The 26989-nt window shown below is 55.6% G+C and overlaps 2 protein-coding genes and 1 long non-coding RNA gene across 8 annotated transcripts; 2 read left to right on the top strand and 1 right to left on the bottom strand.

The window, feature by feature from the left end:
- Positions 1 to 443: 443 nt before the first annotated feature.
- Positions 444 to 19093, top strand: FBXL19 (F-box and leucine rich repeat protein 19). Of its 6 annotated transcripts, none has more exons than XM_034988827.1 (11): positions 444 to 820; positions 2078 to 2278; positions 3648 to 3791; positions 3895 to 3981; positions 4075 to 4293; positions 4802 to 4834; positions 6076 to 6587; positions 13404 to 13567; positions 13653 to 13814; positions 18262 to 18480; positions 18583 to 19093. In XM_034988827.1, exons 2-11 carry the CDS (start codon positions 2102 to 2104, stop codon positions 18759 to 18761), a joined length of 1896 nt encoding a protein of 631 aa, XP_034844718.1. In that variant the 5' UTR covers positions 444 to 820; positions 2078 to 2101; the 3' UTR covers positions 18762 to 19093. The 6 variants fall into 6 exon arrangements, with proteins under 6 accessions (XP_034844718.1, XP_034844717.1, XP_034844719.1 ...); XM_034988826.1 differs by having other exon boundaries at positions 4802 to 4963; XM_034988828.1 differs by lacking the exon at positions 4802 to 4834.
- On the bottom strand, positions 8424 to 20703 carry LOC117999578. The gene is made up of 4 exons (XR_004676288.1): positions 20524 to 20703; positions 14168 to 14549; positions 9014 to 9261; positions 8424 to 8776 (listed from the first exon to the last, which is right to left on the bottom strand). It is a non-coding gene; the product is annotated as an uncharacterized LOC117999578 (long non-coding RNA).
- A 115-nt stretch (positions 20704 to 20818) lies between these two features.
- On the top strand, positions 20819 to 25947 carry ORAI3 (ORAI calcium release-activated calcium modulator 3). Its single transcript, XM_034988832.1, has 2 exons — positions 20819 to 21207; positions 24452 to 25947. Exons 1-2 carry the CDS (start codon positions 20980 to 20982, stop codon positions 25112 to 25114), a joined length of 891 nt encoding a protein of 296 aa, XP_034844723.1. The 5' UTR covers positions 20819 to 20979; the 3' UTR covers positions 25115 to 25947.
- The last annotated feature ends 1042 nt before the right edge of the window (positions 25948 to 26989 follow it).

The following is a 26989-nucleotide window of genomic DNA, read 5'->3' as shown; positions in this document are numbered from 1 at the left end:
GCCGAAGCAGCGCGGGGCCGGGGGACCAGGGGGGCTGAGGCACCCCAATTGCCCCCTCCCCCTTTCCCTGCCCCCTTCCATCCTTTCCTTCCACCCTCCGGCTTGAGGAAGGGGATTTATTCAAATTTTATTTAAATCCCTATCTCTGGAGGGTCGCGCGCTGGGGGGAGGGGGAGAGGGCGGGGGCGCGCGCAGCCTGGGGGGGCGGGGCCGGAGCAGCTTCCTTCACCCCCCTCCACTCGCCCGGTAGCCCTAGGGCAGGGGGCCGCAGTCTAGGGGCGGGCCCAGGGGAGGGGGGCAGGTTACAGGGACCCCCCCCTCCCCGGGAACCGGCGGTGGGCGGGGCTTGAACCCCGGAAACGGTGGGGGGCCCAGGCCTGGCCCTGGACCCCTGGGCGGTGGGGGCCGGGAAGGGGCCAGTTAAAGGGCCGGGGGCGCTGGGGAGAGGCGGGGTGGGGGGAGGGGAGCTGTGACTCGGACCCCGGACTGAGTGGGGCCCGGGCAGAAGCTGAGCACCCTGCGCCCGAGGAGCCCCCGTTGGCCTGGGGGGGCTGAGGGACTGAGCCCCCCAGAGCAGGACCTCCCCCTGGAAGGGCCGCGCCGCAGCCCGTGGGAGGGCCTCGCCCCCGGCGCCCCCCATCTCCACTCGCCGCCGTCCCGGCCTCCGCCGGAGGGAGGGGCCGAGCGCCCTCGGGGGGCCGTGGACCCCGGCGTTCTGAGCGTTCCGCGCCCCGCGCCGCCCGGCCCCCCCGCCGCCGATGGCCGCCGACCCGCCGGGAGCTGCCGAGAAGGGAGAGATGGCTCCCGGGACACGTGTGAGGTGGGTTCATGCGGCTCCTCCTCACCCCCAGACCTGGGCAGCTCCCACTCCCATTCATCCTCAGCCCGGCCTCTCTCCACCTTCCCCGCCCCCAGCCTCGCCCTCTCTTTGCTCCAAACTCCTCTCATCTCCAGCCCTCCTTCCTGTTACCTCTCAACCCTGGGGAACTGGCCTTCCTTCCTAGACCCTGCTTCCCCTTGCAGACCCCCATCCCCGCCTGCAGTCGCCGCCCTCCAGGCCCCTCCCCTGGAGCGCTGGAGGGCCCCTTCCCCCCATGGATGGGTCTGGAAGTCCCTGGAAAGGGGGAAGCTAGGGTAAGACTCTGGCCACGAAGAGACCCCCTCCAGGCCTGCTGAGTCTGTATGGGATCTTGGAGGATCTGGTTTCCATGGGAAGGGGAGCCCAAGGGATTCTAGACAATTAGGGATGGAAAAGTAGCCTGGGAAGCTTGAGGGTGGGGGAGAAGACATGTAGGATTGAGCCCATCCTGAGTTCTGTGGAGATGTCAGGGTGGATTCTAGAATCCCAGGGAATCTGGGAGATTGCCCAGGCTGACCTGAGAGATCCAAGAGGAGGATGTCTTGGGGCAGAGGGAGCTCTGTGGGGAGCAGAGCAGTTGCGATCTTGGGCTGAGGAGGGGCTCTGAAGCAGCATGGGGGGGAGGTGGAGTGTCTCAGAGCCCTGGGGGAGGGCAAGCATCCCATTGGATCTGTTGACAATGTGTAGGTTTTGGGGGAAGAGAGATTGGGTGGTAGTTGTGTGCCAGAGAGAGAAAGGAGGGAGGAAGAAAGGTCTAGAGCTTCTACCCAGGAATTTGTGGGTATCTTGGAGGTAAGTCTGGGGGAATTTTAGGTGGAGTGCATTTGGATACCAGGGGAAGAGTTGGGGCCTCTCTAAGGTAACTCCACAAACTAGTAGGAGCCCTGGCTTTCCAAGGAGCTTTGGTGTGGGGATGTCAGTGCAGAGGCCCCAGTCCCTTTCTCCCCCGGCTGGGCAAGGGGATGCTGAGGAAGTGTGAGGAAAGAGGAGTGAGGTCAGGAAGCCGGTTCTCAGGCTCCCAGAGGAGCCAGGTGAGCGCTTTGGAGAGAGGCCTTGAGTAGAGGGAGTGGTGCTCCCTCCCACCCCAGGAGGGACAGTCTCCTTGTTCCTTGTCTCCCGGGGGTAGGAGAGCAAGCTCTGGCTGCCTAGGAATGGGGGGAGCTACCAGGAGTTTCCCAGGCCAGGGCCTTCCCTGACCCTGCTTCCGTTGACCCACAGCCCTCGGCGTTGCTGACGCCCCCAATGTCGTCGAGCAGCCGGGGGCCGGGGGCCGGAGCGCGCCGACGCCGAACCCGCTGCCGCCGCTGCCGGGCCTGTGTGCGCACTGAGTGCGGGGACTGCCACTTCTGCAGAGACATGAAGAAGTTCGGGGGGCCCGGGCGCATGAAGCAGTCGTGCCTGCTCCGGCAGTGCACTGCCGTGAGTTCTGCCCCCAGCCCACCCGACACCCCCGGGGCTTTGGGTGCCCTTCCCCAGCCGGCCCACGAACCTTTCTGGGCTGGCTGCTTCCTGGCACACACTGTAGAGTTGCTTTCTGTTCAGTTGTCCATCAGGCCCGTTTTGGTCTCCAGTTGCAAGCGGGGGGTGATGTTAGGGTACCCACAAGAATCTAACCCCGTGCTTACCTTCACGTTTTTGCCGGCTTCGGAGGCACAGACCCATAGAGAGCTCAGCTCAGCCCCTCTTGTGCTCCTTCCTGGAGGAATCTGTGCACAGGGGCGCACTTCCGGAGCTGGCCCAAGGGAATAGGTGTTAGCCTTCTCCGGCCTCTTCCCCACCTGCCAGAGTGGTCTCGGATTTGAGGCCAAGCTTACCCTTTGTGTGACCTTGAACAGACACTTTGAACCTCAAGGTACCTTTCCTGTGAAACATTTCCTCTGCTGAGTTGTAAAGATGAAGAAAGAGCGTGGATGTGAGTGTGCCCAGCACACAGTAGGTATCAGAGAACATGGGTTTCTTCCTTTGAGCCCCCTTTGTGGCCCTTCTCCAGCAGACTTGAGGAGCCAGCATCCTGCACCCCCTCCTGGAGGACCGCCGCCTCCTTTTTCCTCCAGCCCCTCTGCTGCCTCTTTACCCTACAGCCCCCCTCTTCTCTTTCTTTGTCCTCCAACCCTTGCCTCACTTTCCTTTTCCTCCTTTCCCTACCTCTTTTTTACCTTGGGCCTGCCTCCCAACCTTCAGCATCCCTCACATGACTCCATATTACCCTGTTCCCTCCACCAAAGTCAAGTTGTCTGAGGGCTGCTCTCCCCTAGGACCAGCCAGCTGCCTTTAGCATGCCCAGGAGTCTTGCCAAAACCTGATTCATTGTAGGGTCCAGAGCAACCCTTGGGCTGCCCATTGTGCAAACTCAGAATCATCCCAAGCTGCGGCCACGTCCCCTGCAGCTCTCTCTTTCAACAGTATTGTCCTGTTTGCCATGGTTTCTATCCTTCCCCAAAGCCAGCAACAGTTTCAGGGTCACACACACAGACCCTGACTCCAGCTGCAACATTTGCAACAGCGATAACAACTATGTATCCAGTGCCTCCCCGAGTGATCTCATTCTTCCAGAGGTCTTGCAAAGGAAAAATGCCTAGCCCCATTTTACAGGTGGAGAAACAGACGCCAAGGAGGTTAAACCACTTGCTCAAGGTCATACTGCCAAAAAGGAACAAATTCAAGATTTGACCTAGCTTGACCCATGGGTTCTGAACCTCACCCAGCAGCTGGCCAGGCTCCCCAGAAGAAAGGGTCTTCCCCCTGTCGCTTGCTTTCGGGGTCCCTAATACTCCCTCTTCCCCAACAGCCCGTGCTCCCACACACAGCTGTGTGCCTCTTGTGTGGGGAGGCTGGGAAGGAGGACACAGTAGAGGGAGAGGAAGAGAAATTTGGTTTGAGCCTCATGGAGTGTACAATCTGCAATGAGATCGTCCACCCTGGCTGCCTGAAGGTGACGGCCCTGGGGGCCCTGGAGTCTGAAGGTGATGGCCCTGGGGAGCGCTGCCTCTGGGTTTACTGGCACCCTACATCCACTCCCTGCCCTCTGCCTACAGATGGGGAAGGCTGAGGGTGTCATCAATGCGGAGATCCCTAACTGCTGGGAGTGCCCTCGCTGCACCCAGGAAGGCCGGACCAGCAAGGTAGGGGTAGGGGCTGGGCTGGGTGCTGGGTTCTGCGTAGACAGTGGGTTGGGGAGCTGGAGAGAACCTCAACCCCAGCTTCCATCTCCCCAGGATTCAGGTGAGGGACCAGGCCGCCGCAGGGCTGACAACGGCGAGGAGGGCGCCAGCCTGGGGAGTGGATGGAAGCTGACGGAGGAGCCGCCGCTTCCACCACCCCCACCCAGGCGCAAGGGCCCCTTACCTGCTGGGCCCCCCCCAGAGGACGTGCCTGGGCCCCCCAAAAGAAAGGAGAGGGAGGCAGGGAATGAGCCCCCCACCCCAAGGAAAAAGGTGAGCCAGGGAGCATGCTCATTAGGTCCAGCCCAAGGGATTCTGGGAACGGTAGTGTAGTTCCTTTTTGGGGAGGGTGGGCCTGGGAGGCTGCGCTCTGTGGGTTCTCCAAGGGGTTGTTGGGGGATGTAGTTTAGGAAATGTTGGGCGGGGAGGGTGGAGCATGCTCGGTAGGGAGGAGAGGTACAGGTGAGGGGCAACTGGCACTGGGCAGGGAAGCTTTGGGAGCCCTGGGTGCTTCAGGTAGGAGGGAGAGAGCATGCTCAAATTAGCTGCTACCGAGGAGGAAGGAGGGGCTGGAAAGGGCCTGAGGGGGAAGAAAGAGAAGAGGAGAGCATGCTCAGTGAGCCAAGACACTGGTTGGAAGGTGAGCATGCTCAGAGTTCTTCCTGAGATGCGGGCTTCTGGGATTTGTAGTCTAAGAAGCGAGCATGGATCTTAGTTTTGTGGACAATGAGGGGCTAATGGGGCCTCTCCCTTTCCCCATATTTCCCTCTTGCTCTGGTAGGTGAAAGGAGGCCGAGAGAGGCACCTGAAGAAGGTGGGTGGAGACGCCTGCCTCCTCCGAGGATCGGACCCAGGCGGCCCCGGCCTTCTGCCCCCCAGGGTTCTGAATCCGAGCCAGGCTTTCTCATCCTGCCACCCTGGGCTCCCTCCCGAGAACTGGGAGGTGTGCCGGGGACCTCCACCCTCCCCCTCCCATCTTTCCTTGCCCTATCCTCCACCCTGGAGACAGAGATCTGTCCCTTCCTGCTCACCTTGTCCTGCCCCTGCCCCATTTGGCCACAGTGGCATCTGGACCCCTGGGAAGAGTGGAGGGGGAGAGGTGGGTTGGGGCCAGCCCACAGGACTTTCCAGGAACCCCTCGGGTGTCATCTGACCCATTTGCGTCATCTTTCCAAACCTTAAAGGGAAAAGAACTGAGTTCAAATCCCTGCCCACTGACTCCCTGTGTGGTCTTGGCAACTTGTCAGCTGCTCTGAGCCTCGGTTCCTCATCTGTGAAGGAGAGGATACTACCTATCTTATCCACCCATCCCACAGAACTGTTTACATCTAATGAAAGTAAATGAGATTTGTGAACTGTGAAATGTACTTAGATTTGAGGAAGATGAGGCCCAGAGAGGTTAAAAGACTTGCCCAAGGTCCCACAGCAAAGCTAGAATTCAGATGTCATTTTGCACTGACACATGAATGCAAGGGTCTGCCTGATTGTGTTCAAATCCTGCGTCTGCCATTTGTCAGTTTGTAACCTCGGGCAAGTCACTCGGTCTCTCTGAGCCTCAGTTTCCTCGAGTGTAAGAAGAGTGGTCCAGGTTGCCACTCCATTGGAGCACTGTGAGGATGTGAGTCCGTGAGTATGAGGTGCTCTGGCACTCTCACATCGTTGAGTAGACCCTTGGAATCACCTAGTCCAGCGTTCTGTGTTGTAGATGATGAGGCCGGGGCTTCCCAAGGTCACACAGAGAGGTGGTAGCCGAGCCGATACTCAAAACGACATCTCTAAGTGTTCTCCGTATTTCACTGCCTTTGGAAACTCATAAGCTATTGAAACCTGGAAGGCTTCTAATTCTTTGCATCAGTGCCTTCACGTGACAGATAAGGAGACTGAGGTCCAGAGAGGGACATGATGCGGCTGAGGCCTCACGTCGTTCAGGGGCAGAGCCATGGCTGGAACCCAGGACTGTCTCTTGGGCTGCTCATCCCCTGCTGACTCCTCAGGGCAGGGAGGTGGGCAAGTGCGTGCCAGGCCCTAGAACAGCCTCCCCCCATCTCCTTGCAGAAACCAAAGCCGCCTTTGGCCTCTGCTGAGGGCCCGGCAGCGCCATCCCCGTCCCCACAGAGGGAGAAGCTCGAGCGTTTCAAGCGCATGTGCCAGCTGCTGGAGCGGGTCCCTGACACCTCCTCGTCCTCCTCGGACTCGGATTCCGACTCTGACTCTTCAGGCACATCGCTCAGTGAGGAGGAGGCCCCTGGCGAGGCCCGGAATGGGCGACGGCCGGCCCGGGGCAGCTCGGGCGAGAAGGAGAACCGCGGGGGGCGGCGGGCTGTGCGCCCCGGCAGTGGGGGGCCCCTCCTCAGCTGGCCCCTGGGCCCCGCCCCACCGCCCCGGCCCCCACAGCTGGAGAGGCACGTGGTCCGGCCCCCACCTCGAAGCCCTGAGCCCGACACGCTGCCTTTGGCCGCTGGATCCGACCACCCGCTGCCCCGAGCCGCCTGGCTTCGTGTCTTCCAGCACCTCGGGCCCCGAGAGCTGTGCATCTGCATGCGAGTCTGCCGGACTTGGAGCCGCTGGTGAGTGGCGGGGACGGGCCTAGGTCCCCACTTGCCGTATGACCCGCGACAGCCAGTTACGATCTCCCTGGGTCCTGTTCTTCCGTTGATCATACTCCTGTAGCATGGATGTTTTCTAGTCTGATACTTGCGTATTTGCTGCGTGCAAAGCCACTTTCCGTTGTTGGGGCTCATTTAACTCTCATAACAACTTTGTGAGGGTAGGGCCTATTATTCCTTTTTTACAGATGAAGCTGAGGTCAAGGTTGTGGAGAGGAGGTAGGAGAACCAGGAATTTGAACCCAGGCCCCATGGCTCCAGAATCTTTGCTCCTAATAACCGTCATTTAGGAGCGTTAACGTGGCAAAGCAGAGCGCTAAGAGCTGTCGCACGTCACCCCGTTTGCTTTGCACAGTCCTTTCTCTGAGGACGGGCTCACTAGAGGTCCCCTTTACACATGAGAAAGCTCTTTGCTGAGGTGACCCCTGCCCTCTCGGAGGCAGCCATACTTCAGGCTCCTGACTCCCCTTGTCACTTTTCTATGCCCCGGAGCCACCACCAGCTCCCTCTGTCTATCCTCCCCCCATCTCCCCCCTGCTTCCTGAACCTTGCTTGTTCAGACATGTCGGTCATCCTCCCAAGCCCCTGGTTTCCCTCTTCAATCCTGCCCCTGACAAAGTCCTCCCCCAGTCCCATCAGACTCCCACTGCACCCTGTTCCCCTCACGGAGCACACAGAGGCCTTCCACACGTTGACGAGCCTTCACTCATTTATTCACACTCATGTTCTCATCGCTTGTTAGAGTGGGGCAGATACTGTGTCTGTTTTATCTGCGTGTTCCCAGCACAGGACGAGGGCAGTGGAGGTGCCCGAGAAGTAGTTCATTAAATGAGTACATTAGGCTCTTTCCCAGGCACTTCCTGTGCAGCAGGCGTCCTGGTGGGCACTTTGCAAATTGTGGGCTGCCTCGTTCCTTGTAATCGCAGCCCTGTGGGAGGATGAGGGACACCTGAAGTCACAGCGCAAACTGGTGGCTGAATTTGAACTCAACTCCTTTTCCTTGGGACTCTGGGGCACTAGCTTGCACCTCTGGTCTCTGTGGAGGCTGGAGAGCTGAGAGGATGGGAGTGCGGGCTCTGGAAGCAGATTGCCTGTGTTTGAGTCTTACTCTTCCCCTGATAAGCTGACAGCCACTGGGCTAGTTTCTTAACTTCTCTGTGCCTCAGTTTCTTCTTCATCTGTTAAGCCAGGAGAACCAAAGCATTTACTTCGTAGTGTCTTTATTTTTATTTATTTATTTTTATTTATTTATTTTTATTTTATTATGTTGTGTTAGTCACCATATGTTACATCATTAGTTTTTAACGTAGTGTTCCACGACTCACCGTTTGCGTACAACACCCAGTGCTCCATTCAGTACATGCCCTCCTTAATACCCATCACCGGGCCAACCCAGCCCCCCACCCCCCTCCCCTCTAGAACTCTCAGTTTGTTTCTCAGAGTCCATAGTCTCTCATGGTTCGTCTCCCCCTCCGATCTCCACCCCCCCTTCATTTTTCCCTTCCTGCTATCTTCTTTTTTTTTTTTTTTTTAACATATAGTGTATTATTTATTTCAAAGGTACAGGTCTGTGATTCAACAGTCTTACACAATTCACAGCGCTCACCATAGCACATAATCTCCCCAATGTCGTAGTGTCTTTATGAGCTAATGTACATAGAGAACCGAGGACAGTACCCAGGAAGTAGAAACTACTCAGTGCCCTAACTGTAACCTGTATTATTCATTCAGTTACAAATACTGACTGAAAGCACAGACTTTCTGAGTGCGGGCCTGGGCCCTTGAGGAGCTCCCAGTCAGCCTTCAGCACAGGAGCAAAGAGAGCGGTTGCTGGGAATCACCACCCCTGCACATGTAGTGTTCGGGGATATGTTGCTGGGGCCTCTTCAAGGCCAGCTCTGTGCTTGGCACGGGGGAATCCAGGACTGAAGAGGCCTTAATTTCTACCTCAAGGAGAGACTTGTGACTGGAAGTGGACAAAGCAGAGAGGCTGGACGGCACAGTGATTTCCAGCTTGGGCCCTGGAGTCTGGCACCCATGGGTGTCATCCACTGTGACTCCTGTCCTGCTTGAATATATAGCTGTGGATGGATAGCTCTACTTTTCAAGGCTTGTTTTCTCATCTGTAGTCTGGGGTTCATACTAATACCCTGTGGGGATTAAATGAAGTGGTTCTTGCAACGCACTTATCGCAATACCTGAAAGGTACTAAACACTCAATAAAATGGTCGTTTTTGGTAAGGACGAGGGTAGGGCGGAGCAGAGGTACAGTGGGACCAGTCAGGAGGCTCTCTCAGGTCTAGGCGCAGAAGTAGGGGCTGGAGGGGTAGAGAGGAGGGACTGGGGCTGAGAATTTTTTAAGAAGCAGAATGGCTTGTGTTTGGTACCTGGGCAGCAGGGTGATAACTCTTCAGCTGAGTTTCTGGCCCACAAGCCTGGGTGGGCAGCAGCGCTATTCCCCAAGCTCGGGAATACCAGAGGAGGAGCAGGTTCCGGGAACGCGAAGTGCTCAGATTTGACACGTTTGGTCCGAAAGGCCTGTGGGCCAGTCAGGAGCTGGCAGGACGGCAGATGCATGTACAGGTCTGATGCTGGAAGGATCCAGGTTTGGAAGTTTTCCCCCTGCAGGTAGCAGCTTCCAGAAAGAGGAGAGAAGACAGAATGTCAGTATCTGTGAGTTAGAGAAAGACCAACCAGAGACATGAAGGAGATGGTGGAAGTGTCCTGCAGGAGAGAGATTGAGGAAGGAGTGAATGATAAGAGTGTAGGATGTTGGCAAGAGGTCGTGGGAGACCAAGGACCGACCACAAGCGGCAGTTGGATTTGCTACATGAGGCCCTGGTGTCCTTGGCTGTACTACGTGGGAGTAGGGCACCAAAGCCAGGTCACATGGGGTTGAGAACATCAGCTCCAAGGCAGGCACTTGATCTGTTCGTTGTGGTGTCCCTAGTTTCTAAGATGGCGCCCGGCATCCAGTAGGTTCTAAGATAGTACTGGATGGATGGATGGATGGATGGATGGATGGATGGAAGGAAGTGAGGAAACCAGGATGGTGTGAGGGAAGAGGCAGTGAGGGTGGAGCCAGAGAGAAATTTGTAGGTGGGAGAGCAGGGAGTTGCAGGCTTTCCTGTCTGGTGGCTTTTATCTCTTGGAACTGGGAGGCAAAGTGAATGTACCAAGAGCGAGGGGAGGGGAGCAGGCAGAGGAAGCATGGTAGAGTTGTTGAGGCTCAGAAAAGAGGGTTGGAACTTTGGGGGACATGGGCAGAGGGTGGCAAGGAAGGGACTGGACCCCAAGGTCAAGGCCAGTTGGGGCTGGGAATAAAGGCCTGGAGACTGGTGGATAGGAGGACAGTGGTGGCATCGGGGAGCCCAGCGAGCTGAGAGGAAAGAACCAGGCTGTGAGCTCCTACCAGTTGGGCTGGTACATCCACATCCCCAAAGGGCCTCTGCAAGACAGAGGCTTAGGACTAGAATTTCGGATTTGGGAGGTGGGCTTAATAGGGGGCTGACTGGGTCGGGGTGGCTGGAGGCTAGGGTAAAATGAACTGGGTTAGGGAACTCGGACATCAAGCCCTGATGCTCCCGGATGAGGGCAGGCCGTGCCTCTTAGCAGTTCTTCCTGCCCCTCACCTTAGTGTCATTCCGCAGCTTAGAAAGGACCCATGCATGGTTCCCTGCTGCCCTCACAGTGAACTCTCACAGCCCTGTTGGACATTTGCACACGTATGGTATCTCAGTGCCTGCACTAAATGACGGTCCCACTGGGCATTGCGGCCTCCTTGCCACGGCGTGCCACCCCAGTCTCCTCTGCAGTCTCCCCCCCTGCCCCTTCCTCAGACACAACTCAGGTGCTCAATCCAGACCAGCTTGGGTTAAAACCTGGTTCTGCTGCCACTTAGTAGCTGTGGGACCTCGAACAAGTTTCCCAACCTCTCTGGACCTCATTTTCCTTAACTCTAAAAAGGAGGTTATAGGGGCGCCTGGGTGGCTCAGTCGTTAAGCGTCTGCCTTCGGCTCAGGTCATGATCTCAAGGTCCTGGGATCGAGCCCCGCATCAGGCTCCCTGCTCAGCGGGGAGTCTGCATCTCCCTCTCCCTCTGCCTCTCCCCACTGCTCCTACTCTCTCTCTCTCGCTCTCTCTGTATCTCTCTGTCTCAAATGAATAAATAAAAAAAAAAATTCTTTAAAAAAATAAATAAGTAAAAAGGAGGTTATAGTAATAGTATTTACCTCCTAGGGCTGTTGTGAGGTTACCTGCCTAATGCACAGACCAGTACCTGGCCCATAGTAAACCCTTGATGAACACTAGGTATTAATGCCGTAGTCCTCCCCATCTTTATTATTATTAACCCTCATTATTAAGGTGAGGTGTGGATTGCCCTTTGTTCCTGCTGCCTGAGTTTCTCAGAGCGCTCCGTTTTCTCTCTCTATCCTAGGCCTGGACACTGGTTCTTCCCCATCTGGAACATACATTCTCTTCCCTCTTCTCACTGTCTCCCTGGGAAGCGCCCTGTCCAGTCCCCTTGTTGATTCTGACTATATCCCTTGCTGCTTCAGTTACCGTGGACTGGCTGTGTTTCCTCCACTTTCCTGACAGTGCAGTGGAGGCTGGACACTTAGGATCTGTAGGGCCCTGAGTGATTATTGGCTGCCACTCTGAGGTTTAAACCCAGTGTCCTGGTCATTCAAGGGCAAAGGGACCAATTAGTTCAAGCCAAGAAAAGTCATGGGAGACTTCCCGGAAGAGGAGACACTGGGACTGAGTGTTGAAAGCTCTGGGTTGGTTGGCGTTTCGGGCAGAAGCACAACATGTACCAATATATGTTGGCACCAGGCAGCATTGTGTGTCTATCGGCGGGCAGGTGGTTGGGTGTGGCTGTTGTGGAGTATGATACAGAAGCAGTTGGGGGCCTGTGTGTGCCCCCAGGGGGGAAGGGTTCCTTTCTAGCCATGGAAGACCCAAGGGCTTCAGGGTGGTCGTGGCAGTTGAGCTGAGACTGAAGCCTGAGTTGGAGTGGGCAGGATTTCACCGAGGGGAATGAGAAAAGGGGCAGAAGCTCGGTTGAGGGTAGGCTGGGTTTTTTCCTTTTCTGTTTTGTAATGGGAGAGACTTGCAAGTGGTTATTGGTTGAGTGGAAGGAACCAGGAGAGGGAGAGGCTATAATACCAGGAGAGGGGGGAAAAGGAGGAAAGGGGGAAGGGGCGGCAGGCGGGACCAAGAAGTGGGGTTGTTTGGATTAAAGCCTTAGTGTCTGTGCCCCCAGTAATTCCCTAAAATGTCAGATGGGGCTCTGTGGAGAACGCCTGGGAGTTTCAAGTGGCACAAAACCATGGCTTAATCCTTCTATTAGTTTTGAAAAGGAAGTCTCTCCATTGCGTGCTATTGTATCTTTAACACCTCTCTAATACTTATCTCCCTGTTTAACAAAAATAGTCTTCAGGTGGTAGCCTAAAGCCTAATAATCCCGGTCGGTTTTTATTGTACGTATTTCCAAGGTTAACATTTTTATGTGAAGCAATACTGGGTTTAAGTGCAAGGAGGGGATCGATTGAAAGATAAATTCACATTCTGAGAGAAGGGGATAGCAACTAACTGGAGTTGGTAACCACTGCTCCAGCCCAGGGCTTCTCGAAGGGAAAGCTCTCAGAATGGAGGGTGGGAGGGAGGTCACACACAGCTTCCTGGGCCTTCCCCACCCCTGCTGCTTCTGACACAGTCCGGCTAGCCCAGTGGGAATTTCCTGACATGCTTTTGAGAACTGGAAGAGAGTTTTCAGACTAAGTCTTGATGAACTCTAGTGTGCCACAAAGTGTTCACAGATGACCTTGGGAGAGGTGGGGAAGGGTTCCTTGGTAAAGTTAAGTTTGGGAGGCCCTTCTCTGGTTCACTGCTTGTCGGATCCGTCAGGGCTCTCAGGGATCAGAAAAGCTGTTTAACTTTGTGTAGGCCTCATTCATCTTTGGAACTTTGATTCCTGGGCCCTACCATGCCTTCCATAAACATTGAGTGGATAAATGAAAAGCTGTAGATGATGTGTGTTGTTGGGGAGTGCTCAGTGGAAGCTTCAGGGACTTCATGCCGGCTTCGCACCATTCATTCATGCAACAAATGTGCAACAGATAACCCCTGGCACAGTGCCAGGTACTGGCGCTACCAAAGGGGAAAAGCCGTCCTGCCCTGGTAGGGCCTACATTCTAGTTGGAGGGACACAGTAACCCGAGACAGGAGGTAACAGGGCTGGAAGTCGAGCCTTGGGCAGCTGGCCATCAGAATGGGCCAGATGTGGCTCAAAGGCAGAGATGAATAGAGGAGATGAGAAGTTCCCACGAGTCACCGTAACTTAGCCAGGGAGAACTCCAGAAGCACAAGGTGGGGCTGGTGACAGATCCCTTTGGTGTTACGTCAAATACAATGTGTAGGGTGTTTGTGTCTTTGGCCGAATGCTTTATAAGCTATAAGGTCTACAAACTGCAGTGACCTCATTTGATCTCACAGTAGCCCTATGGGGCAGTCTGAGTCTGGATCATTATCTTCATTTTACAAGTGGAGCGTCTGAGGCTCAGGGAGAGGAATGGGCCTGCCTGGGGTCTCGCATCCAGTTAGTGATGAAACTGAGCCCCAAACCCAGTGCCCTTGGCCCGAGGCTGGGTACTTCCTGCCACCCCTGCTGTCTTTGTGGGCCAGAACAGAGCTGTGGCCAATGAACCCTTGAAGTAGGGAGTTTCGCAGGCTCCCTAAGAGCTGAGGGCTCTGTCTCCCTCTTGTGGCTGATAGGTGCTATGACAAGCGTCTGTGGCCTCGAATGGACCTGAGCCGGCGAAAGTCACTGACCCCACCCATGCTCAGTGGTGTGGTTCGTCGCCAGCCCCGAGCCCTGGACCTCAGCTGGACAGGTGTCTCCAAGAAGCAGCTCATGTGGCTTCTGAACCGTCTGCAAGGTAGGGTGGGATGGCGAGGTAGGACAGGGTGAAGAGGGAGACAGTGCTGGGATGGAGCACCAACTTCCTGACCTCCCCTGCCCAGGCCTGCAGGAGCTGGTGCTCTCTGGCTGCTCCTGGCTCTCTGTCTCCGCCCTGGGCTCAGCCCCACTGCCGGCCCTGCGGCTCCTGGACCTCCGCTGGATTGAGGATGTTAAAGACTCCCAGCTCCGCGAGCTGCTGTTGCCTCCACCAGACACCAAACCAGGTGTGGCGTCTGTTGGCTCATCTGTAGAATGGGTTGGGCAGGGGAAGGGGGCGGGTATGAGGCCTCCAAGGTCTCTTCCGGCTCATGCTGGATGTTAAGAGATTTGAAGAAAGGGCAGAACGCATGAATTTGGTTAGGAGGCCTTGCTTGGCCACTGTTCATTCGTTTACTTCCCTGCTATGCATTGGGCCCTGTGATAGGAGCTGTGAGGGAACAGAGATGAAGGGGAAGTGGCCCCTGCGCTCCAGAGGGGAGATGATTATGTGATGAAACACGGTATAGGACAGGAAGATGGCATAAGAATTCTGGAAGAAGCCAGTGGCCTGGCCGATGGCAGATAGGAGTGAACTCACTGGGTGTGGTGGGCGCTCCTGAAGAGCCTCCTCCAGAGGGGGCAGCGGCAATGGCCATGGAAAATGCAGGCCCAGGATGACCAGTCACTTCCGTTCATCAAGAGGAGCCAGACACGTGGATTTTCCTGTGAAATATCCTTGATTTTAAATGACAGCAGTTAACTTAACATTCTTTTAAAATTCATGTGTGGATCAGTACGTATATGGCTGAGCAATAGATTTGGCTCCTGTGCCCCCTTGCCCTACGGGAAAAGGATAAGGGTTTTCCTGAGGGAGTGGAGCAGAAGGAGGGATCCAGTTGACTTGGAAGGTTGCATCAGGGTGGTGGTATCTTCTCCCGTCAGGCCTGCTACCTCTTCACCCTGGGTCAGGCCCGGGTACCCTGTCAGGTAAAGACAGCTTTTACTGTTGGACACATACTCTGGCCTTGGCCCTATATAGGGCCCTGGAGACCTCAAACAGCCCCAGTCCCTACCCTGGTAGAATCCCAGTAGCGCAGAAGAGAGAGAATCAGAAACAGAAGGTTACGGGGTGGTACAGTGGAGGATGTGGTTGGGCATGGGGAGCAGAGAGAGAATCCCTCCTTGAGGAAGTGCTGTTTGAACTGAGTCCTGAAAGGGACAGGGTTGTCCCAGGGAGTGTGAGGCAGGAGTAAGCACTTTCGTAGGGAATGAGGCCCATACTGGTAGAGGGGAATGCTGGGAGCAGAGGCTGGTCACAACGGAGGTATGGGTTAGGAGCACTGAGGCCTGGGGGTTCCTTCCTTGTCTAGCCAGGAGATGGGATGCTCACAATAGCTTCTCTTGCCAGGGGAACCATCCAGAAGGGCAGATCTGTCCGTGTCAGCCCTGTGCTCTAAACTCCTCCTCATAATCTCCCAGTGCTCTTTGGATAAAGACTAATACATTGTCACTAAGGCCTGGTGTGGTCTGGCTCCCACTGACCTGTGCCATCCCCACATTTCAGCCTCTTCAGCCTCCTTGCCAAGGTTGCCTCCAGCCCTCAGGCCTTTGCTTAGTCCTCTTTGTCTAGAATGCTGTACCCCCCTTTGTCTAATTAACACCTAATCATTCTTCAGGCCTCAGCAAAAATGCCACTTCCTCCTAGAAGCCCTCCATAATCCTCCCCCCCCCCCCCCGCCCCGAGATCAGGGTTCCTTTAGAGCTTGAGAGCGGTTCCCTCCCAGCTATCACTGCATGGTGGTGAAGTGATTTGATGAACACCCATTTCCTCTCCCTGAGTTCTAAGCTTTGGGAGGGCAGGGGCTGTGCTCACCCCAGAGCCTTGCTTTCACAGCTCACTTTTCAGTTCCCTTCTTCCCACTCCACCGCCCCCTTCACAGTAGCCTTGGAAGGAGGTAGAGAAGCATCTAGGATTCTTCTTACTATCTGGACAAGGCACCAGAGGCTCAGAGGGGTTGACTGACTGCTGCAAGTCACACAGAGCTAGACCGGAGCACTCCCCGTTGCCCACTCTCACCGGAATCGGACTGAGCCAGGAAGATTTGGGTGGGGGTGAGGGTGGGCACTGGGAACCGTGGATTCCAGAAGGTGAGAAAGTGCTGGTTGGTGGGCACCGTGATACCAGTTCCTCCTGCCTGAACTACCTCAGGAGCTTGCAGAGATGAGCCTTCCAGGCCCTGAGACCTATTGTAGTGTTGGGACTCTACACCCACTTTTCTTATCTTGGCTCCCTGGCTCTGGGCAGCATTCCTTGAGCAAAACTTAAAGTTCTTCTATTTCCTTATTTTTGTCCCTGCTGTTCTCTGCCTGGCCTGCTCTCGTCCCACTTCTCACATTCAAATCCTTGAAAGCCCAGCTTAAATGCTGCCACCTCAGTGAAATCCTTGCAGATGCCCACTTCCCCTGCCCAAGCCAGAAGTGACCTGTCTGTCCTCTGCTTCCCTCTAATGACTTTTAGCTGTGGCCCACGATTGAGGGCATCTGTAGATGTAGCCCCTTCCCAGGCTCTCAGCTCCTCAAAGGAAAAAACGAGGCAGAATTCAGTTTGCCAAGTCAAGTGCCCACAAAGATGGCCTGGCAGGTGACAGAGGGGATGCGCTTGGGGAATGGCTTTAGGGAATAGCATCTTGCAACCCAGTTCCCAGCTAGTCCTTTTCAGGTGAAAGGGATAGCCCAGTGGCGCCAGATCTTATAATTTTTCAGAGAAAGGCTCTATCTAAATTTCTTTATGGAAATGCCCCTTTTGTAGCATTCGTCATTTGAGAAAAATTCCAGCACTGTGTAGATTCCATAACGCATTTGTGTAGGCTAGTTTCATGAGTTGGTGATATCTGATCTGGTTTATCTATGGGCTAGGCTGGTGCCTGGGAGGCAGATAGTGTTGTGGTATGTTTGGTCTGGCGTCCTCTGTTATTTCAGTCATGTGACCTCGGACAGATTGCTTTAATGACTTGATCCTCAAAGTTGTCATTTGTAAGCAGGAGTGATAATCACATAGCTGTGGTTCTTAGAGCGTGGTCCAGACCAGCAGCATCACCATTACTGGAGAGCTTGTTAGAAAAATAAGCTCTGAGGCTCAACCTTAGATTCCCTAACCTCTGGGTGGGTCCAGCAACCATTTTAGGCAGCCCTCCAGGGGACGCAGAAGAGCCCCTGGCCTAGGGGCAGGCCGCCACTTGGCCCCCTTGGCTGGTGCCTGGCCCACACTGAGTGCTCAATTAATGGTGGCTGGTGTTTAGGCGCTTAGTTTAAAAAACAAAAAAACATAGGCGCCTGTGTGGCTGTGGGTTAAGCATCTGACTCTTGATTTCCGCTCAGGTCATGATCTCAGGGTCGACAGATGGAGCTACCCGTTGGGCTCCATGCTGGGCATGGAGCCTGCTTAAGATTCTGTCTCTCCCTCTGCCCCTCCCCTCTCCTCTCAAAACCCAAAATGCAGGAATGTGGTAGATACAATAAAAGAAAAGCAGGCTACATGCCACATGCTTTGGGTTTAGAGATGAGGGACATGAGTTCTTCTTCCGTGGAGATGAGGGAAGAAGTGGTCTCTAACCTCAGATCTAAAAGCCAGGGACGCCAGCCAGGCATAGGATTGAACATTAGGTGTCCGTGGGCAGAGTCTCAGAGCAGGGTCACCTGTGGAATTTGGCCCAGGTGTTTGGGAGTGTGGGAGGGGGGGTTAGGAACAGAGACAGGGATGAACCTTTATAGGAACTGGAATGTTCTAAACAAGGAGGTGCCCTCAGAGTTTTTAGTAGAGGAGGGATGGTGCCTCACTTTTTAAAAAAAATTTTTATTTATTTGAAAGAGACAGAGATAGCAAGAGAGAGCACAGTGGGGAGGAGAGGGAGAAACAGGCTCCCTGATGAACTGGGAGCCGGACACGGGGCTTGATCCCAGGACCCCAGGATCATGACCAAAGCCGAAGGCAGATGCTTAACCGACTGAGCCAGCCAGGCGCCCCTGCCCCACTTGTTTGTGAGCACAGCTCTCTTTGAATGCCAGGAAGGAGAGGAGAGACTGGACTGGGTGAGGAGGCTGGGGCAGGAGTTGAGGCAAGAGTGGTGTTGTCCCTGAGGGGCGCCCAGGGAATGGAGAGAAAGGGATTCAGCTGGTGATGTTACTAATGGAAGGAGAGGGAAGTAGGAGGGGGGCCTGGGGTGGCAGTTCCATTAGGGATGGCATTTGTTGGATGAGTGAATATATACCGAGCACCTATGTCTCAATTGCTAGGGATAGAGCAAGAACAAGACAAAAATTCTTGCCTTTGTGGAACTTACATTCTAGTGGGAGGAGAGAAAAAAATAGGTTCCATGGTGAGAAAAGGAGGGGGGGACAATAATGGCAGGGAAGGGGTAGGAGTATGTGGAATGTTACCATATCAAAAGGAGTAATCATGGAGGGTCTCACCGAGGAGGTGATGTGAGCAATGGACAGATTAGATGAGGTCAGGTTGTACGGGTGTTTGGGAGAAGAGCAAGCCCTGTAGAGAACGCAGGTGGAGGCTCTGTTATTGTGGAAGCAGGTTTAGGGGGTGGCGAGCGATAGGAGTGTGGAGAGACGGCTGGTCTGGATGCTGAGGGGCAGGCACAGGAGTAGCCGGGGGTGCTGACCTCTTAACTGCCTGCCCAGGGCAAACGGAGAGCCGTGGGCGGCTGCAGGGGGTAGCAGAGCTGCGCCTGGCAGGCCTGGAGCTGACAGATGCCTCCCTGCGGCTCCTGCTGCGCCACGCACCCCAGCTGAGTGCGCTGGACCTGAGCCACTGCGCCCACGTCGGGGACCCCAGCGTCCACCTCCTTACAGCCCCCACTTCCCCACTCCGCGAGACCTTGGTGCACCTCAATCTTGCTGGTAAGCATCCTCTCTGTCCATCCTGCTAGCGTGTTGGTCCCCGTGGCCAGTGCCCACCCCCTACTCACCTTCGTGGTCTCCGCCGCCACTGCCCCCCCCCAGGTTGCCACCGCCTCACGGACCACTGCCTCCCGCTGTTCCGCCGCTGCCCGCGCCTTCGCCGCCTAGACCTGCGCTCCTGCCGCCAGCTCTCACCTGAAGCTTGTGCCCGGCTGGCAGCCGCTGGGCCCCCTGGCCCCTTCCGCTGCCCAGAGGAGAAGCTACTTCTCAAGGACAGCTAGTTGGGTGCCCCCCACCCTCCCCCAGGACTCATCAGGAGCCTGGACCTCGGGCCTTCATTTTATCCCTGCCAGGAGGCCAGGTTACCCACCTCATGACTTGGGATTCCTGCCCAGGGACTCGAGCCAGCCTCCCCCCTCTCTACCCCCTGCACTGATATCTCTGGGGGTCTCTCCTTCCCATCCCCTCTCCCTTCCACCTGCTTCATTGTCCATCCCCTGGGGGGAGTGGGTCAGAGGTACAGGGGGGTGCTGAGCCAAAGGGATGGTGTGGGGGGGTAAGGTGCAAGTTTGAGGGAGGGAAATGGGGAAAGGGTACCTGCACACAGGATACTGGGAGCCAGGGGGCTGGGGGAGGTGGAGGATGGGCTGGGGGCGGGGGGTGGGGGGGCGCAGAAAGCAGACCACCAAGGGTTCAGGGAACAAAGACCAGATACTTGGAGTTGGTGGGTGGGGGTGGGGCCAAAAAGGGAAACCAGAGGAGCAATTGGGGATCCACGTGTCAGAGATGGGGGGGGACTCGGGGAACCAGGGGAAAGCCAGGGCTGAGAGAGGGGTGGGGGCAAAGAGCAGGTGTGGGGGCAGTAGTACCCCCTCAGGGGGTCACACCCCTCTCCTTACTCCCTCCCCAGATTTCAGTTCCTTCCCCCCCCAACCCTGACTCCTTGAACGTCACTGACAATGGCAGCTATTGCGAGGAGTGGGGGCCGCGGGCCTACCCGCTGTTCAGCGTGGCCCAGGGGAGTGGTGAGGGGTACCCCAGCCCCCTACCTGTCTCCCCGCACAATACTTGAACATTCATCTGTACTGAAGTGTTACTTGAACCGGGGGAACCTCGGACCTGGGGGAGCCGGAGTGAGGGGACTGATCGGCTTGGACTGAGACTGGACTGGTGGGCACCCAGTTTGGACTGCGCCACCCCCAGGCTCTCTCTTGCTTTACTGTATTGAGCAGCTCCACCCCTCCTGACCTAAGGTGGGGGTGGGGGTGGGGTGCCAGCCCAATGATGGGGAAGATGGGACTCCTCCAGCTTGGCTCTTCCCACTCTTTCCATCGTCATGGAAACTTGTATCCCATTTGCCCAGGGAACTGCCACTCCTGGTTGCCATGGAAATAGCAGCCAATGGACACCTCCCGAAGCCAGTGCTAAGGCTGGAAATGGCCCCTCTTAGTTGCCATGGGAACTTAGTAACAGACTCTTGGCCCTCCCCCACCCTCCTGGGGTGGGGGCGGGGCTTGGGGAGCCACGGGGAGGAGTTGGGGCCAGGTCCCGCCCCTCGGCCCAGGCCCCACCCCGGGGGAGCCGGGTTGTACCATGTAGGGGAGGGGGGATCTATCCACATACCTCAGGTAACAGGGAGGTGCGAGGGTGGGGGGAGGGACTGGGCGGACCAAAGGCCGGAGGGGAGGGGGTTCTGGGTATCGCGAAAGGCTTGAGGATGGGGCCGCTTGGGGGAGGGGGAGGAGGCAGCCCGGCGGGGGCAAGTGGGGGGCCCAGCCGGGCTGGGCCCCTGGGCCCCAGGTCTGTACAATACGGTTTGCTATAAAACTCAAAATCTTCCAGCCAGGGCCGCCGCGTTCGTGTGTCTCTCACCGGCGTTGGGGTGGGGGGGAAGAGCTGGGACGACCGGAGCGCTCATCCTTTGGGCCTCCCGGATGGATCTGGGGGTCCTTAGGACCTCCCAGCTTCTCGGAACTGAGGATGCCGGACACCCTGCGGTGCCTACAGGTGAATGGGTTCACCTTCCCCCAGCTCACTACTTACGGGGAGGGGTTCGGAGGTCTGGGCATCTAGGGGGTGTCCAAGTGTGCCGAGTTGTCCAGGGCCCGGGAACCCCCAGTCCTAGGCTGGGGTCCGGGCGCCTGGGTGATAGTGAAGTGGCCTGGGGTCGCGAGGTCCCTCGGGATCTCTGCCGAGTCTTTCGTTCCCCGCCCCACCCCCGCCCGAGCTCCACCCCATCCTGTGGCCGTTCGGGCTCCGCCTCCGCCCCAGTTCCGGTTTCGGCCTCTACTATCCGGCTTCGGCCCCTGGGGCTCCTCGCAGACGCCTGCTTTCCCTGCTCCACACGGGCACCTCTTCCTGGGCGTCCGCCGCCGGCATCCCCGCTCGCCCCGCCCGGGGATGGGGCCTTCCACCGGCCTGGGCCGGCCCTCGTGGGACCCCCGGGGCGACTCGGCGCCCCCGTGACCACCCAGCCCGCCCAGTGCTGCGGCCCCCGGGATGAAGGGCGGCGAGGGGGACGCGGGCGAACAGGCCCCGCTGAACCCGGAGGCCGAGAGCCCCGCGGGCTCGGCCACGTACCGAGAGTTCGTGCACCGCGGCTACTTGGACCTCATGGGGGCCAGTCAGCACTCGCTGCGGGCCCTCAGCTGGCGCCGCCTCTACCTCAGCCGGGCCAAGCTCAAAGCCTCCAGCCGCACGTCTGCCCTGCTCTCGGGCTTCGCCATGGTGAGGGGAGGGAAGGGGCGCACAGGGTGGGGGTGAGGCACATGGGGGCAGGGGGTCGCGGGCCAAGTAAACGGGTACCCAAGGGAGATGGGACAGAGGAAAGGGAAAGCAAGGGTTTTTAAGAGGTAAAGGAGTACAGACAAGGTCCCAAGGGACTACTCGAGTCCCGTTTTACGGGTGTGCGTGCGTGTGTGTGTGCGTGTGTGTAAACAGACCCCTAGCATATACTGGGCCATAGGGAGTATAAACAAGCCTCCAAGGAGGGAAGACAAATCACCAAGGGGGATACATATGCGAGGGTGGGGCAGAGAGGTCCAGAAGGAGCGTGGTCCCAGACAGAAGTCATTACCAGGTTCACCGGAGAGATTCAAAGGCAAATCAGAGCTGGGTGGGGGCCCTATAAACAGGACTGGGAGAGTCAAAGAAAATAAACTGGATGCAGTAGTCCCCCAGCTGAAGGCGGCCCCATCCCCAGGAGGATGACCAGTCCCTGGCAGGCACAAAGAGGGCTTGGTGTAACCCAGGACAGCTTTGAGCAGAGAGGATGCCCCTGAGGAAGCTGCTGGGGAAAGGTGATTAGGAAGCTGATACGTGATTCCTGATCTGATAAACTGCAGGTGTGGGAGGATGATATCAGCTAACGGTCCCGAGGAGGCCTCATAGGAAATGGGACTGAAGGAGTCCCAGGGTCAGGAGGAGTCAGCAGACACAAACCCTGCCTCCTCTGGGCCTGTGGCCAGCTGTGTGACCCTGGACAGGCATCCAACCCCTCGAGGGCCAGTGGGAAACTGTGAGATCATAGAGGCTGTGCCCTCTGTAGCCTGCAAATAGCTGCCCCAGAATGAGCTGATTCTTGCCAAACTCTAGATCCCAGTGTGTCAGAGCAAGACACACATCAGAGATGGCTCAGACTACCTGTTTATTGGGCAGGCATAGAAACCAAGGCCCAGAATGGGGCAGTGCCTCTGCCAAGAGTGCTCAGCAGATGAATGCTGCAGAATGATCTAGGACCCTGGATCACTGAACTGTCGTTAGTCCAGAGTTTCTCCACCATCATGATGGGAAGGAGAAAGCAAGCTGGAGGGGGGCGGTCTTCATAGGAACCTATGGAGATGAGGATGGAGGGGTCACAGCACTAGGTGATTTGCGTTAGTCTCTGCCCTGCTCTTTACCAGAGCCTCTGTATTTGAATGATGAGAGGAAAAGTCTATCCCTAGGCGTCATCCAGGGTCTATGGTTTTCTCTTTGGGGGCCCAGTATCCATAGGCCAGCCCACTTTTCCTGATGTGGGGTCAGCTAGGGACGGGGAAGTGACTCTCTTTCACCTGTACAGACTGCAGAGGGAAGGAAGCGACTTCATGGACCTGGCTGAGGGAGGTCCCCCACCCCCATCCATCCCGTGGTCCAGCCTGTTCCCAAGGGGACAATCCAGCCTGCTGCTGGACTTGCACGTTGCCAGGGTGACAGCTTAAACGCCAGGACCTTCTCTGCAGGATCAAAAGGCCAGATGAGTGGGTTCTGGGGGCAGGACTGCCCCAGTCCTGCCAGGGGAGAGCAAGGCTGGGTCAGGCTCTGGGAGAAACCAGGCCTAGGCCTGGCCCAGATCTCTGTCTGTGGAAACTGCTAACACTCGCCATGGCCCAGTTTCCCAAAATACTTAGCTTTGTCTTCCTAACCAGCACCCTCCAGACTGTACCTTCTTCCTTCCCCCAGCCCCAGAGCAATCTAATGGGTCCTGCTAGAACCAGGCATGGGGAAAGATCCAGATTCTGGTATTTGGGTACCCTGGGTTAGAATCACATTATACAAATTGTATTGCCCTGTCATGCAGTACCAGGTAATGCGTGTCCCATGTTATGCAGTACCAGCTTTTATGTGTATCACATTTATTATTCTGTGAAGTAGGTACCACTACTATGACCATTTTACAGATGAGAAAACAAATCAGAGATGTTAAGACACCTGCCCAGGATCCCACAGCAAGTAAGTGACAGAATTTGAACTTAGGTAGTCTGGCTCTGGAATCCAAATTTATACAACTCTAGAATAGCATCATCAACGCAAATGTTTGCAAAGGACAGGCAGGTATTATGGACTGAGTGGGGATGGCTATCAGGAGACCCCATGACCTGTCCAAAGGGAGCAGTCATGACTCAACTCTAGCTGATAGTTGACATGTAGGAATGTGGGTCTGGTGTAACCAGATCTTCCAAATTTTCAAGGGGATCTAGAAATAGGGATATTTATAGGAAATCTCTTGAGTTTTAAAAGTGCAACCTAGTTCCTTAAAAAACACACTGTATGAGCCAAGCAAAACATGTGTGCAAAGTTGGCTTGGGTTCATGGTATACCAGTTTGCAAACTCTGGCCTTGGACTTCATTCAGTGTTCTTAAGAGCCTTGCTCTCCCCTAACACTAATAATAACACTAGTATTAAGAACAGTTAATAACCAAAAAAAAAAAAAAAGAACAGTTAATAACCGTAATAACAACAACAAACACCTAGAGCTTACTGTGTGCCTTATACTATTCTTAGTGCTTACACTTAGCACTGTAACAAATTACAGGTGTTGTAATTTTCACAACAACCCTGTAAGGTAAGTAGGTATCATTATCAATCCCCACTTTCCAGATGAGGAAATTGAGGCATAGAACTGAATCACTTGCTCAAGATTCCGCAGCTTGTAGAGCTGAGAGTAAACCCAGGCGGCCCAGCTCCAGAAACTGCTTTAAAAAAAAGATTTTATTTATTAGAGAGAGAGAGAGAGAGAGAGAGAGAGAGTGTGTGTGTGTGTGTGTGTGTGTGTGTGTGTGTGTGTGCGCGCGCATGCGTGCAGAGGGAGAGGGAGAAGCAGACCCCTTCTGAGCAGGGAGCCTGATGTGGGGCTCGATCCCAGGACCCTGGGATCATGCCCTGAGCTGAAGGCAGGCGCTTAACCGACTGAGCCACCCAGCCACCCCCACAACCTGCTTTTTTAAGCCCCCTAACAAGGTAAGATTTTCAGAAATGTGTCATCTAATGTGTCAGCCCTCTCGATAGCCAGGTGCAGAAACCGAAGCCAGAACAGCACAGAGCCTTACCAAGGTGGCCAGTTCATTCACTCAACAGAGACTAAGCACCTCCTTCCTACCAGGCACCGTTCTAGGCCCCAGGGATGCCCTGGTGATGTAGACCAACGGGCAAAACAACCCTCTACTGCCAAAGAGGTGGTGGGCACTCAATCCGTCTCCTCTGTCCCCATAGGTGGCCATGGTGGAGGTACAGCTGGAGAGCGACCATGAATACCCGCCAGGCCTGCTGGTGGCCTTTAGTGCCTGCACCACCGTGCTAGTAGCCGTGCACCTCTTTGCACTCATGGTCTCCACGTGTCTGCTGCCCCACATAGAAGCCGTTAGCAACATCCACAACCTCAACTCTGTCCACCAGTCGCCACACCAGCGACTCCACCGCTACGTGGAGCTGGCCTGGGGCTTCTCCACTGCCTTGGGCACCTTCCTCTTCCTCGCTGAAGTTGTCCTGGTTGGCTGGGTCAAGTTTGTGCCCATTGGGACGCCCTTGGGCACACCAGCCCCCCTGGTACCTGCCTCCCAGGTGCCTGGGACTCTGTTACCACTGACCACCTCCCTTCGTCCAGCTTCCAAGGCGTCCTCCCCTTCTGTAGCTCCATCACGGGCTGAGCCATCTGAGGCCTGCCCACCCCGGCAAGGGTGTGTTGCTGGAGGAGGGGCCCATGGGCCAGGCTGGCAAGCAGCCATGGCCTCCACGGCAATCATGGTACCCGTGGGGCTTGTGTTCGTGGCCTTTGCCCTGCATTTCTACCGCTCCTTAGTGGCACACAAGACCGACCGCCACAAGCAGGAGCTGGAGGAGCTGAGTCGCCTGCAGGGGGAGCTGCAGGCTGTGTGAGGCCCACGTGCGCTACCGCTGTAAACACTGCCGCCCTCCGGTCTGCAAGGGGACCCCGGTCCGCAGACCCCATTCCCTGCCCCTGCCTGGAGCCGCTTCTTGTGGCCACTCTCAGGCAGAGACCAGATTCCTGCCTTCAGGGTCCTTTGGGCTGGGCCTTGGGGCAGCTTCCACATTCCCAGGGATGCTCCCTGTCAGTCTATCCCAGTCTGTCTACTCTACATCTGGGCTGGGAGGAGCAAGCGAGGAAGTAGCAGGTCTTCAGTCCAAGGATCATGGTAGGTAGAGGGGAGGCAGGGAGATCCTGGTCAGACCTTTGGTGCTGACCTTAGCCACTTACCCCTGTACAGGATGTGGAGGTCAGAAGGTTACACACCCAGCCAGCTGCCTCAGAAGGCAGTCAACCCTTGCTTTATTTCTGTAGAATCTACTTTGTGGTTGGCATTTGGGGGAAGCTTTCCCCCATCTCCAGATTTTGATGGGTTCCACATTCTTGCTTTAGTTGCTGTAGAGAAGGATTTGTGTGGTTCTACCACAGACATAGGTCCAGTCTTACCTAGGAGGAGCCTCCCTATTTTTGGAGGTTCAAGTGCCTGCCCCACTGCCCTACACCCACACTTAAGCTTCTATGTCTGGTTCTCACTCTCCTAGGCCAGGGCTGGAGATCTTTGGAGACTGAGGGCCCATGTGCCCAACCTGACTCCCTAGAAAGGGTCTTGGGGTGAGAAGGTTTTAAGGGAGAAGGTCCAGTCACTAGGCCTTGGAATACAGAGCTATTCTGACACTGAGTTTTTGATGCACCTTGTTTTGTATAATAAAATGTGTTTCACATATGTCTCTGTGGCTTTGAATGGGGTGAAGGAGAGGCCGCCTTGGGATCAGGTGACTTTCTCTCTCTCTCTTATTTTTTTAGAGTTTATTTATTTGAGACAGAGAGAGTGTGAGCAGAAAGGGAGAAGCAGACTCCCCACTGAGCAGGGAAGCCAACATGGGGCTCGATCCCAGGACTGTGGGATCATGACCTGAGCTAAAGGTAGATCCTTAACAGACTGAGTTGCCCAGGTGCCCCCAGGTGACTTATTCCTAAGAGCCAGGTGCGAGCAGGTATACCAGGAGGTGGAGAATGGTTCCAGATATGACCCCCTTCTGGCGCTGACAGGGGCCAGTAGCTCCTGATTTGGAGACTGAGTTATTCCAAAGCCAAAAATGTTTGCACTCTTTTTCCTGAGCCCAGAGTCTCCATCTCTTCCGTTGTGGATTTAGAATAAGCTTCTTTTGGTGTAACTTTCTTGAGTGACTACTACATACTAGAAGCTAGGTAACCTTATCTAACTCTCACAACCACCTCAAGAGACAAGTATTTATCATTTGCATTTCAGAGATAAGGAAACAGACCTGCGAAAGCTGAGGGAGGATCTTGCCCAAAGCCAATGAAAACTTGGGACTACCTTTACCATAGCACGGGGAATCTCTTTCTGATATAAAAAGCCAATACCTTTCAACTGAGACAAGAGAAAGGAATCTGCTCTCATCACCATGCGTTCATGAAAATTCTTTTCAGCCTAATTTTCCTCAAAATTTTAAGGGGTTCTAATCCTCTCATCTATTCTTACCACGTTGCGACCTCGGTCAAGTCCGTCTTTTCTCTTTTCCTGTTACTTAGAATTGTGAATTTGCATGAACCAGGCCTACCTTTCCTGCACTGTTCCGACGCCTACAGTAGTCCTCCGTGACAGGAATTAACATCTTTTCAGAGGAAGAATCTTAAGTTCAGAGAGGTCAGTGGCTTGCCCAAGGTCACACAGCGAGGGACTAACGTAGATAGAAATGTCTGAAAGCTAGGGCATCCTCAGCTCAAGCCGAGGGGTCTCCTGG

The sequence above is a fragment of the Mirounga leonina genome, unplaced genomic scaffold, assembly GCF_011800145.1.
Source record: "Mirounga leonina isolate KUSES-001 unplaced genomic scaffold, KU_Mleo_1.0 Mir_454, whole genome shotgun sequence".
Classification (NCBI taxonomy): Eukaryota; Metazoa; Chordata; class Mammalia; order Carnivora; family Phocidae; genus Mirounga; species Mirounga leonina.
This window is presented reverse-complemented; position numbering and strand designations above follow the sequence as displayed.